The sequence below is a fragment of the Marmota marmota genome, unplaced genomic scaffold (genome assembly GCF_001458135.2).
Source record: "Marmota marmota marmota unplaced genomic scaffold, marMar, whole genome shotgun sequence".
Classification (NCBI taxonomy): domain Eukaryota; kingdom Metazoa; phylum Chordata; class Mammalia; order Rodentia; family Sciuridae; genus Marmota; species Marmota marmota.
The window spans coordinates 5,549,690-5,567,104 of record NW_025999896.1 but is presented as its reverse complement, the minus strand read 5'-3'; the positions used below and the strand labels follow the sequence as shown (position 1 = coordinate 5,567,104).

The window sequence follows — 17,415 nt, the reverse complement described above, 5'->3', positions numbered from 1 at the left end:
TACATGTTCAGGTTGAGCCAAACGCAATGGTAGCCCAAGAAAACCACCTGGATGCTGAATAAATGAAAGCAGTGACAACATGCTTTTGGACAGACCCTGTGCCATGAAACCTCAAGCGATCTGTACCAAACCACAACCCTTAGCTTCTCCAATTAAGCTGATTCTCGGCAAAAACACCGGGATGTGTAGGAGCAACCTGTTTCATTTCTAGAATCCAGGACAGGCAAGCAACTCCTGGGAACATCACTCAATAGTTCTTGTATACTAGTCAAGGGAACACAGAACTGAAAGAGGAAATCTGTTCTCTGGGGACCTCTAGGCACTGATGAGACCAAGCTATGCATGACTGACTTGCACAGAATGAACAAAGAGAAAAAAATGAACGGACACTCATGGAGAACTTTCTAGGTGTGAAGCACAAATTTTCACCTAACCCTCTTAGGTAAGAATTAATTTTCTAATTTTAGGTCAGTAGGTTGTCCACGTATTCAAGAATCTTATCTATTGACCACTGTCTAAAAATGCTTAGCCTAGTAGGAACTTCAAAACTATTCTCTAAATGAGGAAATTAAGGCTCAGAGTTGGCAAATTTCCAAAATACAATAAGCGCAAGACCACGTCAAACCTCTTCCCCCAGAGGACCCTTATTTGAAGGTCTCTGCAGACTGCCAAGTCTCTCCAAGGTTCCAGAGAGAGGATCTCATCTGGAATCCACTTCGTCTAACATCCCTGCAGAGCCCCATTCAGGAGACATACATCACCAGTCTTCCCCTTGGGAGGGAGATATTTTGAGCCAGAAAAAAAAAAGTGATAAAAATGGCTCAGCAGACAGAGAAAAGGAAGAGAACCCCCCAAAGACCTGGTGCTGCATCAAATACACTTTCAATTCCTTACCATCTGGGCCTCTCCCAGGACAATCTTAAAAAAATAAAATCAGTACGTTACTACGTTTTTAAAGTCACAATTCGGATTCCAAACAGGCCACACTACAAATAAGAAACAAGAATGGAAACTACAAATCTGCTATTTTTTTTTTTTAATAAAGAACAAAACCCCTTTCATCAATAATGACTAGAGTTTAAAATATTGTTAAAAGTCATTATTTTCTGATTTTGCAACTAATCTACACTCAGAATTTCTAATAGGAAACAAAGACCCAAGTTCATGGGCAATCTGAGCAGGCAGCAATCAATTGCCAACGTGGACATGAAGATGCTCATTTTGTTCCATTCTATCCAGGCATATCTTTTTTCTGATTGTTTGGTTTACCAAAAAAAAAAAAAAAAAATGGAACCAAACTGCTTTTTACCCCTAGAAAAACACAGTTTGTAATGGTGACATGTTTCTCTTGTTGGAAATTACGGGGGTTTTTTGGTACTAGGGATTGAACTCAGGGACTCTCAACTGCTGAGCCACATCCAGCCTTATTTTTGTATTTTATTTAAAGACAGGGTCTCACTGAGTTGCTAAGCACCTCGCCATTGCTGAGGTTGGCTTTGAACTCGTGATCCTCTGCCTCAGCTTCCCAAGTCTCTGGCATCTGGCTGGAAATTGTGTTTTTATTTTTTCACCATTACAGACTGTATTTTTCTGGGAGGTAAAATGATCAAAAAAGCAGTTGGGTTCCATTTTTTGTAAACAAAGCAATCAGAAAAAAGATATGCCTGGATAAAATGGAGCAAATGAGCATCTTCATGTCCATGCTGGTGACTACTACCTGATCAGGTTTTATTTTTTTGCTATTATAACAACTGGACAGATGTCTGTTCAGAAAGGTTTTACACCCATCTCCTAATTAGTCCCTTATGACAAATTCTGCAGTTAAAATTTATTCTGACTATAATTCTTGACAGTTAATTGAAACATATTAGAAAGATAATAATGTAATTGAAATACATTAAAAAGATAATAATGAATTGGAACCTCAGAGCTGTTGTTATGTACTTGCAAATACCCATTGGAAAGGTCACTGTACTATAAAGAATAAGTCAGGAGTTGGGGTTATGGCTCAGTGGTGGAGTGCTCATCCTCCATGCATGAGGTACTGGGTTTGATCCTTGGCACCACATAAAAAAATAAAATAAAATAAAGATATTGTGTGTCCATCTAAAACTAAAAAAAAATAACATTTTTTTTAAAAAGAATAACTCAGAAGTGTTTTGTTTGTTTTCCACAGTAACCTTTTCATTCTAAGAAATCACTATCAAATATATAGATGAAATCAAAATAATAAATGGCATTTTTGATCAAGAAGTTAGCTTCCTTCTAGATTATGTTTTTCATCTTCTTTTATTATCCATAGTCAATTGCTCATCAATGCTGAGTGCTAATTTTCCTATGAGATTACTCATCTAATCCTTATTTATAAAGTCTGTAAGAATTCTTTCATTTATGAGACCATTGACTTTATCAATATTCAAAGACTTCCCCTCAATTTTCCATTTGCCTTTTAGGGCATTATCACTTTGGAAGAGTCACTGTACTTTATTCAAGTTTTATCTTATAGTGGTATCTATTAAGATTTTCTCTCTATGATTCATTCCTCTGATGATATACTTAGGGCTTTTACATATATATTATTTAGCTTTTTGATTATAGATTATATATTATATAATATATATATAAATTATATAAATAAATATATAAGGATATATATATCCCCATATACTTATTTATATGTAATATACAATTTATATTTATATATAATTTTATATGTATAAATATATATTTATATATAATTTTTTAAAATATGTGTGTGTGTGTATGTATGTATGTATGTGTATATATATATATATCNNGTGTATATATATATATATATATATATATATATATATAGTGATTAACTAATTGCTGCAGACTCAATGTGGACAAGCCTGAAAGGTAAGTCCTCCAGAGAGACCCAGGCACAAGAAGGCCCCACCTTTTACCTCCAGGAGTTCTACCAGGTTCTCACAGTGAGTTTCAGAGAAAAGGAAAAAAAAAATTAAAAACTAACCAGGGAAAAAAATCCACCAAGGGAAAGAAAAGTTACCTTTCTGAAATATGCCAGACCATTCTATTCTTTTCAACAAGGTCTGCCCTCAAGAGAAATTATTTTACCAAAGTTTAAACTACTGAATTGTTTTTTATTGTTGTTTTGTTTTCCAATACCTAACCACCTGAAGAGAAGGGAAAAACTCAGTTTCAGCTTCTTCTGGCCATTCTGTCCCACCTAAGAGAAAAATAAACTGCAAAGCCCTGGTGAAATTCACAAACCAGGCGCACACACTCAGCAAAAGATTGAGCCTCATGACAGGATATAGACACTTTCCCTTCTCCCATACTTTACCACCATATCACTAAAGGTCTGTTTACTACAGTTCCTTTTACATAGTACATTTTCTCTCCCTTTCAACAAAAAATTATGAAGCATGCTAAAAAAGAAAAAAATAAAACAAAAATCCAAAGAGGGTTAGGTCATCTAGTAAATTTCATATTACTTAAGGAAATTATACATCAACAAGATATAACAATCGTAAATATGTATGCCCCAAGCAATGGAACATCTACGTACATCAAACAAATCCTTCTCAATTTCAAGAATCAAACAAACCACAACACAATAATACTGGGTGATGTTAACACACCTCTCTCATCACTGGATAGATCCTCCAAACAAAAACTAAATAACAAAACTATAGAACTAAATAATACAATCAATAATTTAGACTTTATATATAGAGAGTTAAGTATTTCATCCATCAATGGTTGAATATACTTTCTTCTCAGCAGCAAATGGATCCTTCTCTAAAACAGACCATCTCTCAGGCCACAAAGCAAATACAAGAAAACAGAGATGATACCCTGCATTTTATCATATCATAATAGATGGAAATTAGAAATCAATGATAAAATAAAAAATAGAAGCTATTCTAACACCTGGAGACTGAATATTGAATGACCAATGGATAGCAAAAGAAGTAATGGATGAAATAAAAAATATACTTGGAGGTAAATGAGAATAGCAATACAACAGATCAAAACCTCCGGGACATAAAGGGAGTTCTAAGAGGAAAGTTCATTGCATTGAGCTCATTCACTAAAAGAACAGAAAATTGACAAATAAATAACCTAATATTACATCTCAACACCCTAGGAAAAAAAAGAACAAATCAACATCAAAAGCAGTAGAAGTATAAAATGAATTAAAATCAAAGCTGAAATCAATGAAATTGAAACAAAAGAAACAATTCAAAAAACTGACAAAACAAAATGTTGTTTTTTTTAAAAAAATAAAATTGATAAACCCTTAGGCATGCTAACAAAAAGAAAGAGAAAACTCAAATTACTAAAGTTCATGAAAAAAAAAAAAAGAAAATATCAACATGGACACTACTGAAATATAAAAGATAATCAGAAACTCTTTTGAAAATTTATACTCCAATAAAATAGAAAACCTTGAAGACTTGGAAAAATTTCTAGAGACATATGACCTACCTAAATTGAATGAGGAGGACACAATAAATTTAAACAGATCAATTGCAAGCAATAAAATTGAAGACACCATCAAAAGCCTACCAACCAAGAAAAGCCCAGGACCAGATGGATTCTCAGCCAAGTTCCACCAGACCTTCTAAGAAGCACTAACACCAATCCTCCTCCAATTATTCCATGAAATAGAAAAGGAAGGAACACTTCTAGACTTATTCTACGAGGCTAATATCACCCTGATATCAAAACTGGACAAAAACACATCAAGGAAAGAAAACTTCAGACCAATATCCCTGAAAAGATAGATGCAAAAATTCTTAATAAAATACTGGCAAATCACAGACAAAAACATATTAAAAAGTAGTGCACCATGATCAAGTGGGGCTCATCCCAGGAATGCAGGGTTGGTTCAACATATGGAAATCAATAAACATAATTCATCACATCAATAGATTTAAAGACAAGAATCACATAATTATCTCGATAGACGCAGAAAAAGCATTTAACAAAATAGAGTATCAATTGCTGCTCAAAAAAAACTAGAAAAACTAGGGACAGTAGGAAAATACCTTATCATTGTAAAAGCTATATGCTAAACCCAAGGTCAATATCATTCTAAACGGAGAAAAACTAAAAGCTTTTCCCTCTAAGAACTGGAATACGATAGGGATGCCCTCTTTCTCCACTTCTATTCAACATAGTCCTTGGAACTCTATCCAGAGCAATTAGGCAAGAGAAGAAAATTAAAGGGATATGAATAAGAAAAGAAGAGCTCAAACTATCCCATCTGCTGACAACATGATTCTATATTTAAAAGACCCCAAAAAAACAACACCAGAAAGCTTCTGGAACTCATAAATGAATTAAGCAAAATAGCAAGATATAAAATAAACACCCATAAATCAACTGAGTTCATAACACTAATGATGAATTAGCTGAAAGAAAAATTAGGAAAACTATCCCATTCACAATAGCCTCAACAAATAAAAAAATAAAATACTTGGGAATTAATCTAACAAAAGAGGTGAAAACCCTCTACAATGAAAACTATAGAACACTAAAGACAGAAATTGAAGAAGACCTTAGAAAATGTAAAGATCACCCATGTTCTTGGATAGGCAGAATTAATACTCTGAAAATGTCCACACTACCAAAAGTGCTATACAAATTTAATGCAATTCCTATTAAAATTGTATAGCACATTAAAATTCCAATGCCATTCTTCATAGAAATAGGAAAAAGCAATCATGAAATTCATTTGGAAAAATAAAGAGACCCAGAATAGCCAAAACAATCCTAAGCCAGAAAAGTGAAGCAGGAGCCCTCACAATACCAGACCTTAACTTATATTACAGAGCTATAGAAACAAAAACAGCATGTTATTGACACCAAAACAGACATGAAGACCAATGGTACAGGACTCAGAGACAAACCCACACGAATACAGTTATCTCATACTAGACAAAGACACTATAATCACACATTGGAGAAAAGACAGCTTCTTCAATAAATGATGTTAGAAAACTGGAAATCCATATGTAATAAAATTAAATTAAACCCTATCTTTCACCCTGCACAAAACTCAACTCAAAGTGGATCAAGGACCAAGGAATTAGACCAGAAAACCTGCACCTACCAGAAGAAAAGGTAGCCCAAATTCTCCATCATATTGCCTTAGGAACCAACATCCTCAAGAAGACCCCTACAGCACAAGAAGTAAAATCAATAATCAATAAGTGGGATAATATCAAACTAAAATGCTCCTTCACAGCAAAGGAAATAATCAAGAACGTGAAGAGAGAGCCTACAGAGTGGGAGAAAATCTTTGCCACCTGCATCTCAGAGCAATAATCTCCATGACATACAAAGAACTCAAAAAATTTAACACCAAAAACAACAACAAAAAACAAATAATCCAATCAATAAGTGGGAAAAGGAACTGAACAGGCATTTCACAGAAGAAATAGGAATGGTCAACACATATATGAAAAAATGTTCAACATCTCTAGCAATTAGAAAAATACAAAGTAAAACTACACTGAGATTCCATCTCACTTCAGTCAGAATGGCAATTATTAAGAACATCAAGTGACAATAAATGTTGGTGAGGATATGGGTAAAAGGTACACTCATACATTGCTACTGGGACTGCAAATTGGCATAATCACTATGGGAAGCAGAAAAGTTGGAAAGGACCCACCATTTAACCTAGTTATCCCACTCCTCGGTGTATATACCAAAAGAACTTAAAATCAGTGTACTATAGTGAAACAGACACATCAATGTTTACAGAATCTCAATTCAAAATAGCTAAGCTATGGAACCAAACTAAGTGCTCTTCAACAGATAAATGGATAAAGAAACTGTGTGTATGTGTGTGTATGTATATATATATGTGTGTGTGTGTGTGTGTGTGTGTATATATACATATATATATATATATATATATATATATATATATATATATATATACACATATATATACACACACATACATACATACATACAATAGACTATTACTCAGCTATAAAGAAGAATGAAACTATGGCATTTGTCAGTAAATTAATGGAACTGGAGAATATCATGCTAAGTGAAATAAGCCAGTCCCCCCCAAAACAAAGGCTGAGTGTTCTCTGTCATATGTAGATGTTACACACAATAATGGGGGCAGGGAGAAGAATAGAAGTTCATTGAATTAGATAAGGCAAAATGGAGGGAAGGGAGAGGGGTGGGAATAGGAAAGACAGTAGAATGAATCAGACATAATTTTCTTATGATCATATATGAATATATGACCTGTGTAATTTCACATCATGTTCAACCACAAGAATGGGATCCTAATTATAATAAGTTATATATTCCATGTATGTATGGTATTTCAAAACACACTCTACTGTCATGTAAATCTAAAATGAACAACTAAAACAATTAAAAAATAGAAGTAAAATACACACACACATATTAAATTAACCAAAAAAATCCTTATTTCTACTGTATAAAGGGAACCTATAAAAATCATACACCATCTACTGTTTATCAATTGCCATCTTCTATTATCACAAAATACCAAAAATGTTTATGAAACTGATTAAAATAGAAGGCATCACATTATATAAATAAATGAGAAGTACAACAGTATACTACTCCATAAAAGAGTTAATTTTATAGATAGATAAAGGGAAGATAAGTGGGAAAAATAAAATTATTGTGATTAAGATTTATTTATCATTGATAATCAGAATTATTTTTATCACATTTATCATTAATATTCAATCAATTATGGATAATATCTGCATTCTTGCCTGAATGTTTAATGCTAAATAAACTGCTTCATTTAAAATAATGTTAGCCGGGCAAGGTGGCTTATGCCTGTGATCCCAGCAGCTTGTGAGGCTGAGGCAGGAGGATCTCGAGTTCAAAGCCAGTGTCAGCAACAGCTAGGCACCAAGCAACTCAGTGAGACCTGTCTCTAAATAAAATACAAAATAGGGCTGGGGATGTGGCTCAGTAGTTGAGTACTCCTTAGTTCAATCCCCAGTACCAAAAACAAAACAAAACAAAACAAAAACACATTAAACATAACTTCCTTAGAAAGAAGAAAATTATATGGAAGAACAGTGCAGAAGGAACAGTTGAAGGTAAAAATTACAACTTGTTTTCTTATTCTTAATTGGCATAACAGCTAAAGTTTTGCAAGAAATAATAGTAGCAATAATGTATTCAGATTTAGGAATACTCTGTTCCCAAAAGTTACTCCCCACTACTTATGAAACAGTATTGTGATTTAAAAGTGGACTGGAATTAGTTGTAAGGGAATATTCCAAATCTAGAGAAACCATAATTTTTTTAAAAAAATGTAGAATGGATATGTTTAAAAAACATATCAAGAAAAAACAAAGTCAGACAAAATGTTCAATTAAAATCACAAAAGAAAAATTGTCGAAGACAAACAAGAGCAAGTGCAGGGGCAATAAATAGATAATAGTACCAAACATAGTGGATATTAATCCAATTATGTTGTCTTAATATGCCAATGAAAAGACAGATTGTCAAAGCGGGATCATAAAACAAGACTCAACTATATGTTGTCTACAAGAAACTCACGGACATAGTCCATATATGCTATATATTAAAGTGGGAGCTATATTAATATTTTGGATAGGGAAGACTTCAGAGGAAGGCAATTATCAGGAATAAAGATGGGCATTACATTACAGGGAGGTCACTACTTCAGAAAGACACAATAATCCTTCATGTATATGCAGAGCACCAAAATAAGAAGCAGTAACTGATAGAACTTCAGTGAGAAAAAGACAAGTCCACCTCACAGTGAAGACTTTAAAATCTCTGTGAGGAACGGACCAATCCAGCAGGTAGACAATCAGTAGGGACACAGGTGACGTCAAAAGCATCATCAATGAACTTGACATCATTGACATCGACAGGCCAGGTCATCCAACAATGGCAGAATATACACTCTTAAACTCATCCGCAACGTCTATCAAGATAGACCACATTCGGGGCTGTCAAACATACCTTAACAAAGTTAAAAGAATAAAAAGCATACAAAGTCTGCTTTCAACACAATGGAATTAAACTAGAAATCAGTCAGAAGGAAGACTGGAATGTTTTCAAATAGTTCTAAATAACAACCCCATTAAAAAGGGGGGTTTATTCTACCACTCCTGGTGCTGACAGTATGCTTGACACTCACCATGGCTCATGAAAAGCCCAAGGAAAGAGTCAAGACCAGGAGCACTGATCATCTTAATGGAAAGGTGTCAGGGAAGGATGGTTCTGTGATGATAAGGTTTAAAATTAAGAGGCAGGGGCTGGGGATGTAGCTCAGTGGTGGAGCACTTGCCTAGAGGTACAGGGTTCATTCCTCAGTACTGGAGCCCTGGGTTTGAGCCTTAGTACTGGGGGAGGAAGGGTGACTCATGAAAGTCTTGAGAATGACTGGGTTTGTTAGTAAGACATCATCACATTGCAATTGGACGGACAACCAACCTATGAAACAGATGCTTGTGTAGTTGAAAATGGAGGACGAAGATTCAGTTGATATGTTCCAGTGCTGACAGGAGGTGTCTATTGAAAAGGGAATCTGATACTTTCCTTCAGAAAGCTACTCTTACAAATGAAGAATACTATCTCAATTAGATAACTGCAATTTGTTCTACCACATCCTGTTTCATATGAATTTCTCTGTTCATTCATTTTCTCCTCTATTATATAAATGTAGGTGTTGTATATGCATAGCCATATTTCATTATTTAAATTAAATGCCAACAGTGTTTTGATTAACAGCAAATGGAGATGGGATGAGGAAAAGTACTGGTCCTGTTTTTAAAAAACAAAAACAAAAAAAAACCCTACTTTCTCCATTAAAGTCATACTCAGTTCTTAAATTTATATTCCAGTAAATTCTGTTGCCCCAACTATTTTAACAAAACAACATAAAAATCCTTGCATATATTTTATATTTTCAGCGACAGAACATTGATGCTTTCTACTTATCATTACAAAACCAAGGACAACTTTGTAACTATTTTGCATTCCATTATTACAGGTAGGGCAATCTGTCATTAACTTCAGATAAATGATTGGAAAAAAATATATAGATGTTTTCCCTTCCCAATCAGAGGTCTTGTTTAAATAAATTTATTTTTAAAAAGGCTTTTAAAAATTAAGAATTAAAAATGGGGCAAAAGATCTTAATAAACACTTCATCAAAGAATATATGAAGATGGCAAGTATGCACATGAAATTTCTTATATCATTAAGAAATTGCAAATTAAAAAAAAAAAAAAAGAACACTACCATGTACCTACTAGAAGGGCTGAAATCCCAAACACTGAAAATGCCAAATTTCAGAACAGACGTGGAGCAACAGGAATGCTCATTCATTGCTGGTAGGAATGCAAAGTAGTAGAGCCACTTTGGAAGACAGTTGGCAGTTTATTACAAATCTAACATATTATCACTGTGGGATTCAGCAGTGGTGCTCCTTGGTATTTACCCAATTGAACTGAAAACATGTCCACACAAAAACCTGTGCATGTGTGTCTACAGGATCTTTGTTCATAATTGCCAAAACTTGGCGGCTACAAAATTGCCCTTCCATAGATGAATGGATTAAAAAAACTGTGGCACATCCAGAAAATGGAGCATATTATTCCGTGTGACAAAGAAATGAGCTTTTAAACTGTGAAAAGATTTGGAGGAAACTTAAAATGCATATTACTAAGTGAGAGAAGCCAATCTGAAGATGGTACACAAGGCCTGATTCCAACTATATGACATTCTGGAAATGACAAAATTCTCTTTAGAGTCTACGTAATTTTTCTATGAAATTTGAAGTGCTCTGAAAACAAAACATATTAAAATTATACTGCTGACAAAATTTCACAAGTACAGATAAAGGCAAAACCACTGATTTATCTGATCCACATATTTGAAAGAGACCTTGATGCAAGCCTATTTTATCTTTCTGTTCTGCTCTGATTTGTTCTGTTTTTCAGAAGCTACTGCTATCTGTACATTACCTGTGCATTTGACATCTTCATTTTTCCCGTTATTTTTATTCCTCATTGGCTCTTTCTTTAAGATATAGAAGAAATTCCCAAGTTTTCCTCTATACTAGTGGTTCAACTTTCTGCAATGGCCAATCTCTTCTTGACTAAGAGCAATTTCATGCCTGCATTATTTTACTATATTTTAAAAAATAATTCCCAGCCTCATTCAGTTCCCTTTCCATTTTCATCTAGTGGTGCCTAATATCCATCTTGAGTTTTATTTGGAGCACCAAGATGTGCTGTCTGAAATTTATTATGACCATCAGTAAATATTTTTCCAAAGTGTTTGAATTCTTGGGTGCAGCTGACCCTCGATATCTATAGGTTCTACATCGACAGAATCAACCAACCATGGATCAAAAATATTGTAAAAAAAAATTACAGCTGTACTGAACATAGTTTTTTTTTTTTCCCTTCTCATCACCATCCCATAAACATACAGCATAACAACTATGTACACAGTCTTTGCATTAAATTAGGTTTTATAATCTGGACACTATTTAAAGTACCCAGAAGGAGGAATATAGGTCATATAATACTACAAGGTTTATATAAGGGATTTTAACATCCACAAATGTTGGTGTTAGCAGGATACTAGAACCAATCCGCCAAAGATGCTGAGGGATGACTACACTTTTATTACTTTTTCTAAGACAGAAGAATCATTTATTCAGAACTTTTTTTTTTAAACACCTTAAAATAGTGAGCACCACTCTCCTGCCCCTTATTCCTACACAGAATGTTCTCAGAACCTAAATCCTGTCTGATGTAAATTTGGGGACTCTGCAGATTACGGAGCCAGGTGGGGAGAGGCTGATGTCTTAGAGGACACCTGCCATCAGGATTAGTAGCTCATGATATAGAGATTCTTCTCTTCCAGGAGAACCTCTCCCAGGAGATCTAAGGAAGCTACATGGTGGCAGAGTTTCCAACTAATGTGGACATTCCTGAAACACCACTGGGAGCTTCCTGATCCCAGGTGGTAGTGACACTGAGGAGGCTGGGCACAGCCAGATCATTTACCTAAAGGGGAGGACAGAGCACATTACAAATAAGATGATCCCCAGTCTGAAGGCTTCACTAAACCACCATCATCACCCTCACGATGGAGAAGCAAAAGTGACTACAGGTCCTTCTCCACTTCCTCCCATCTTAGTGAAAAATTACCAATGTCTTAACCCTCTCAAGATGCCCTGGTTCAGGGTACTTTTATAAGTAGTCATGGGAAGAAAAGAGAAAGTGGGCCTGGGGTTTGTCTCTTCTTGAATATGGAAGCAAGACAGGGACTGGCTGGGTGGCTCAGAGAACCCAGGCAGGACCCTGCACCTGCCATCCACCTGAGGTCCCCATAGGTGGCGTCTTCTAAAACCCCTCCTTCACCCCAAACTTGGCTTCCTGGTGGGCTAAGATTCTCTGGGCCCCAAAGATTTGGAGAGTCCTATCTGGGTCCTCTCTGTGAGATCTTCTCTGTAAACAAAGAGAAATCCTGGATTCCTACTCATCATTTTTACTCCACATGTTCTAATTTTTCTAGTTTGTACAAAGGAGGAGACCCCAAAGGTTTGTCTTACCTGATAACAAAATATACAACTATGAAAAGATCAGGGAAGTCCACTCAATGAACTCAGAAATAGAGGGAGATAGACCAAAGTGGACACTTAATACCGTTGGCGACCAACGAAGCAGAAATGAGTCAGAAGAGAAGTTCAGCAAAACCCACAGTGAGTTGTTCTCAAGGTGATCTATCTGCTCTATGTCACAGACTCGCCCAGGTAACTATGAGAAATAGTGGCGCTGCCTTACTCCAGACTGCATCTGCGTGAAGTCATGAAAACAGATTTATGCACCATTGTCCTAGGAACAGACACGGAGATTAATTAACAGGACACAGAGTTCACTAATGAATTTGAGGACCTGGAGAGTAGAGAATTTCACTTCTGGGAAAGGTGCTTGTTAAATAAATACCCCTGGCATAACTGACTATCCAACTGAAAGAAAAATGGAAAACAAACAAAAAACACCTTTATTTTAAGCTATGCATAAAAATAAATTCCTGGAGTCTTAAAATGTATAAAATGCACTAAAAAGTTAAAATGACAGTATGGATGTGGTTTATTCTTCAGGTAGAAGATACATAAAGGGAGAGGCAGACACTTTTCCCAAAAGAAATAAACTTATGTGATTGTTTTTAATGGCAGATGCCAAAATAAACAAAGTCAAAAGGCAAATGGCACATGGGGAAATAAAAATATGCAGCACACACACACAAAAAAAAAAGTTTAATGACCCTAGTATACAGATAATTAAAAAAAAAAGTTATTAGCCCAACTGCTAATAAATTTAGGCAATTTCCCAAACTGAGAATGCCAATAAATATATGTAAACTGTTCAATAAACACATAAGATACACCCATCATTTGCATATGTCATGGTTCCTGCCTGGACCATTATGTATCTTCTACCTAAAAGGTAAACCATGTTCATAACTTCCATTTTAATTTTCAATGCATATTTTAATAACATAGAGATAGCTCCCCACACACATACACACACCACCAGACTGGCCAAAATTGTACATTACTGGTTTCAATGAGGGGAGGTGTGTAATTTTTAAAAACTGATGGTAAAAATGTGAATTATAATTTCCTTTTCAGAGAAGTAGAATGTCAATCTCCACTAAAATTGAAAAAAAAAAATGTGCACAGACTTTGATGTAAAAATACTATTTAGTGGAATATATGTACTCTATAGAAAAAAATTTACCAGGATACAATGATATACATAGGGATGTTTATCATATCATTTTGATGAAGGATAAAAACAAAACAAAACAGGGCTGTGGTTGTGGCTCAGTGGTAGAATGCTCGCCTAGCATGTGTGAGGCACTGGGTTCTATTCTCAGCACCACATAAAAATAAACAAACATATTGTGTCCATCTACAACTAAATATACATATATATATATATATATTTTTTTTTTTTTTTAAAGAGTCCATGCTTGCATGATTATGTCAAAATAAACCCCAATATTAAAAAAACCAGAACTACACCAGTTTGAATTTCCCTCAATATGAAAATACTGAAATAAGTCATGGTGCATGTGTGTATATGTATGTGTGTGTATGCATGTGTATCCATGTACACATGTGTATCTATGTATGTGTTTGTATTCCTTTGCATGGAATATGATGCACTTTATCAAAAAGGTTACATTAGGTAGATAGGCACTATCTTGGCGAGATGTCCTAAATACAGTGTTAATTTAGAAAACGAAATGGTAGGTTAATACAATATAAATAGCATGACTATTTTATTAAAAATAGCAAACCAGAATAATATTATATATTTGTAAGTGGTGGTATGATTGTCCAAAAAGGTGTGGAGGGCTATATAAACAGGTTCTTAATACTGGTTTCCTTTATTCTTATAAATTTTATGGTCACTCAGCATATAATAGAATATATTATCACAGGAAGTTTTAAAAAAGTATTGGTGGGAAGAGATATTAGTTACCTTCTTTGGAAATGGGTTGATGGGCAGGAAGGGAGAGGATTATTGGTGTTTTCATAACATATTTTTGTATTATTTCATTGCTCATAGTAAATATATATTACTTGATAATCTCTGAAGAGGAATATTTTTGGCACAATAGGAAATGTAAGAAGCTACAAAAAATATATCAAGGTATCTCATTTTTTTTTAATATTTATTTTTTAGTTTTAGGTGGACACAATATCTTTATTTTATTTTTATGTGATGCTGAGAATCGAACCCAGTGCCTTGTGCATGCTAGGCGAGCGAACTACCACTTGAGCCACATCCCCAGCCCCAAGGTAACTCATTTTTATTCTGGTGTATTTGGACATTCTCATTCAGCCTCTCCACTTGTATATTCCATGTATAGGAAAATATATATATATATATTTTAATGTTCTTAACTGAAGAATATCTATTTATGGTAAACAGTTAAAGAATACAGAGTAAAAGGGAAATCAAAAAGGGAGAAGAATTATACTTCAGGAATAGCACACCAGCTAGATATGTGCCATTTACCCAGGAGTTCACATAACAAATCTGCTTTACTCACAATGCATCTTAGATCTGATGTGCTGGCCTCACTTTGCTTAGTTCCACAGAACGCTAGGCTGGGAGATGATGAATTCTTTAAAAATCTTTCAATGTTTCTAATGCCAAAGAGAAAGTCTATCCGATTCTGAATGTCGTCTGAATGCAAAGTCAAAGCCACCTGCACAGAGTGGCTAGAAAAGAATAAGCCAAATGGAAGCTAAGAAGACTAGATAGAGTCGTAAAGAACAGGGGTGCTTGCATGCAAAGTGGTTACTTTCTTTAAAACTGTGTGTGACGAAGATAACAGGAGCCCAGAATAGTTATAGAAACATGATATTTTTGGATCTAAATACAGTTTGGGTTTCCTTGGAAACCCGAACTGACACATATGCATGTAACCAGATGTACACACACACACACACAAGAGAACCATGAATGGTGTACTGCTAATTCAGTCCTCCAAGATGTGTGTGGGGAAAGGAGATGGGAATCGTGATTCGGCACAATGTAGGGCTTCACTCCACGAGCACAGTCACAATTCTTAGCGTGACCCACTGTCCCCTGAAAGTGGGAAGTTTTTCTCTGTGACTATCTCCATGGCTAGCATTTTGACTCCAGAGGTCCTCATCTCCCAGGACGTACAGGATGGGTAATATGGTGACTTAGGAAATATTACAGAACAGGAACAATTGTGTGTCATGGTGAGGCAAGGCTCCTCGGTAGTCTAAATTCTCAATTGTCCTGTGTGGCTTCTAATTTATTTTTTTGAGACTCAGATGTCTTACAAAATTTTCCCACAGAAACAAAGGTCATTTTCTCTTTGCCTACCACGTAGGGTCACTGATGAGAATCTAGTGCTGCCTCTCTGTCTAGGTCACCATCAGAGTCCCGATTCTGGGTTCTTCCTAGACTCCTGGGAGATGCTAGCTGGCAGGCAAGTTTGGGGACATTTAGTCCAATTAAAGATTCACTAATAAGTTTTAAGAGAACTCCAGTGAACAGAAAAGGAAATCCCTGAGGGTTCCCCAGTCTGCCCCAGGTCAGAGGAGTAAGGAGGGCAGGTACCCTGCAAATCTCCACTCTGTTGGCAGCCTCCTCCATCTCTTCCCTGAGGGCATCAGCTTTGGCACCCGCAGGCTGTAAGCTGCTGGACAGACCTGAAGACTTAGAAGTCTGCTGCCACCTGATGGAAAAGAGGAGAAAAAGAGGAGAGAAGTGAGACAGGCAGAGCCCTCTGGATTTTGTGGGAATGCTGAGCACTCTCACCAGAAAGGAATGAAAAGGTACCAAGTCCTCCATCATGAGAAAGGGGGCTCACATTTCCACATCCCAACTGTTGCCCAAAGCCAAGGAGCGACTGTCCTCCACAAAGGACAAGCAATCCCCCCGTCTGACACTGTTTTCCTATTGGATTCCAAATATTAAGGCCAAATGACAATTGCCTTGGCTGTCTTTTGAAAATCAATGTTATTTTTACTGACAAATCAGAATTTCATACATTTATGGGACACTGTGATATGCTGAGCCATTAAGCTCAGCATACAGTGTGGAATGATCAAATCAAGTTAATAAACATCCATCACCTCACTGACTTTTGATCTGAGATGTTTGAAACTTAATCAGCTGACCACAGTAATATATATCTAGACATATACATATATATATATATATATTCACACACATATATATAAATTGACATATATATATAATATAATGTAATATATATTTCAAAACAACTCACTGCCTTAAAGCATAGTCTCTGCTATTCATTTACATTCCCCGTGAGAACCTGAGTTTGGATATTCACCTACTTTGGTTGAAGTCAATAATGGATACTAAGTGAGAAGATATGCCAATAAGATGAAAAACATATCTGAAAGCAAAAATCCCCAACAGGAAACACAAAACAACTACACACTCACAATTAGATACCTCGTGTTATGGTTTGGAACTGGAATGTCCCCAAAAGCTCATGAATTGAAAGCATAGTCCCCAACACAGCAAGGTTCAAAGGTGGGGCTGTTAGGCAGTGATTGGATCCTGGGGCTCTGACCTGTCAGTGAATTTATCCATGGACAACTGAATGGGGGGGCACCTAATTGGAGGAAGCATGTCACTGGGGGTGCCCTCCCACACCCCACTTCCCTGCTACCATGAGCTCAACAGCTTTTCTGTGTCTGCCCTGCTGCCAGCCGACTGTGGGTTGAACCCATGAAACTGTGAGTCAAAATAAATCTCCTCTCCTCTAAGTTTTCCTTGTCAGGTATTTTGGTCACAGTGACAATTTATATTTACTTAAAAA

The 17,415-nt window shown here is 35.7% G+C and overlaps 1 protein-coding gene across 6 annotated transcripts in view; it reads right to left on the bottom strand.

Annotated features, from left to right (window-relative positions):
• The window catches only part of Arhgap44 (Rho GTPase activating protein 44), a 174,439-nt gene that overhangs the window by 40,853 nt on the left and 116,171 nt on the right, over positions 1–17,415 (bottom strand). For all 6 annotated transcript variants that reach the window (XM_048798104.1, XM_048798103.1, XM_048798107.1 and 3 more), the window contains exon 7: positions 16,179–16,296. In XM_048798104.1, the coding sequence (XP_048654061.1) occupies positions 16,179–16,296 (118 nt within the window). The remainder of the gene's footprint in view (positions 1–16,178; positions 16,297–17,415) is intronic.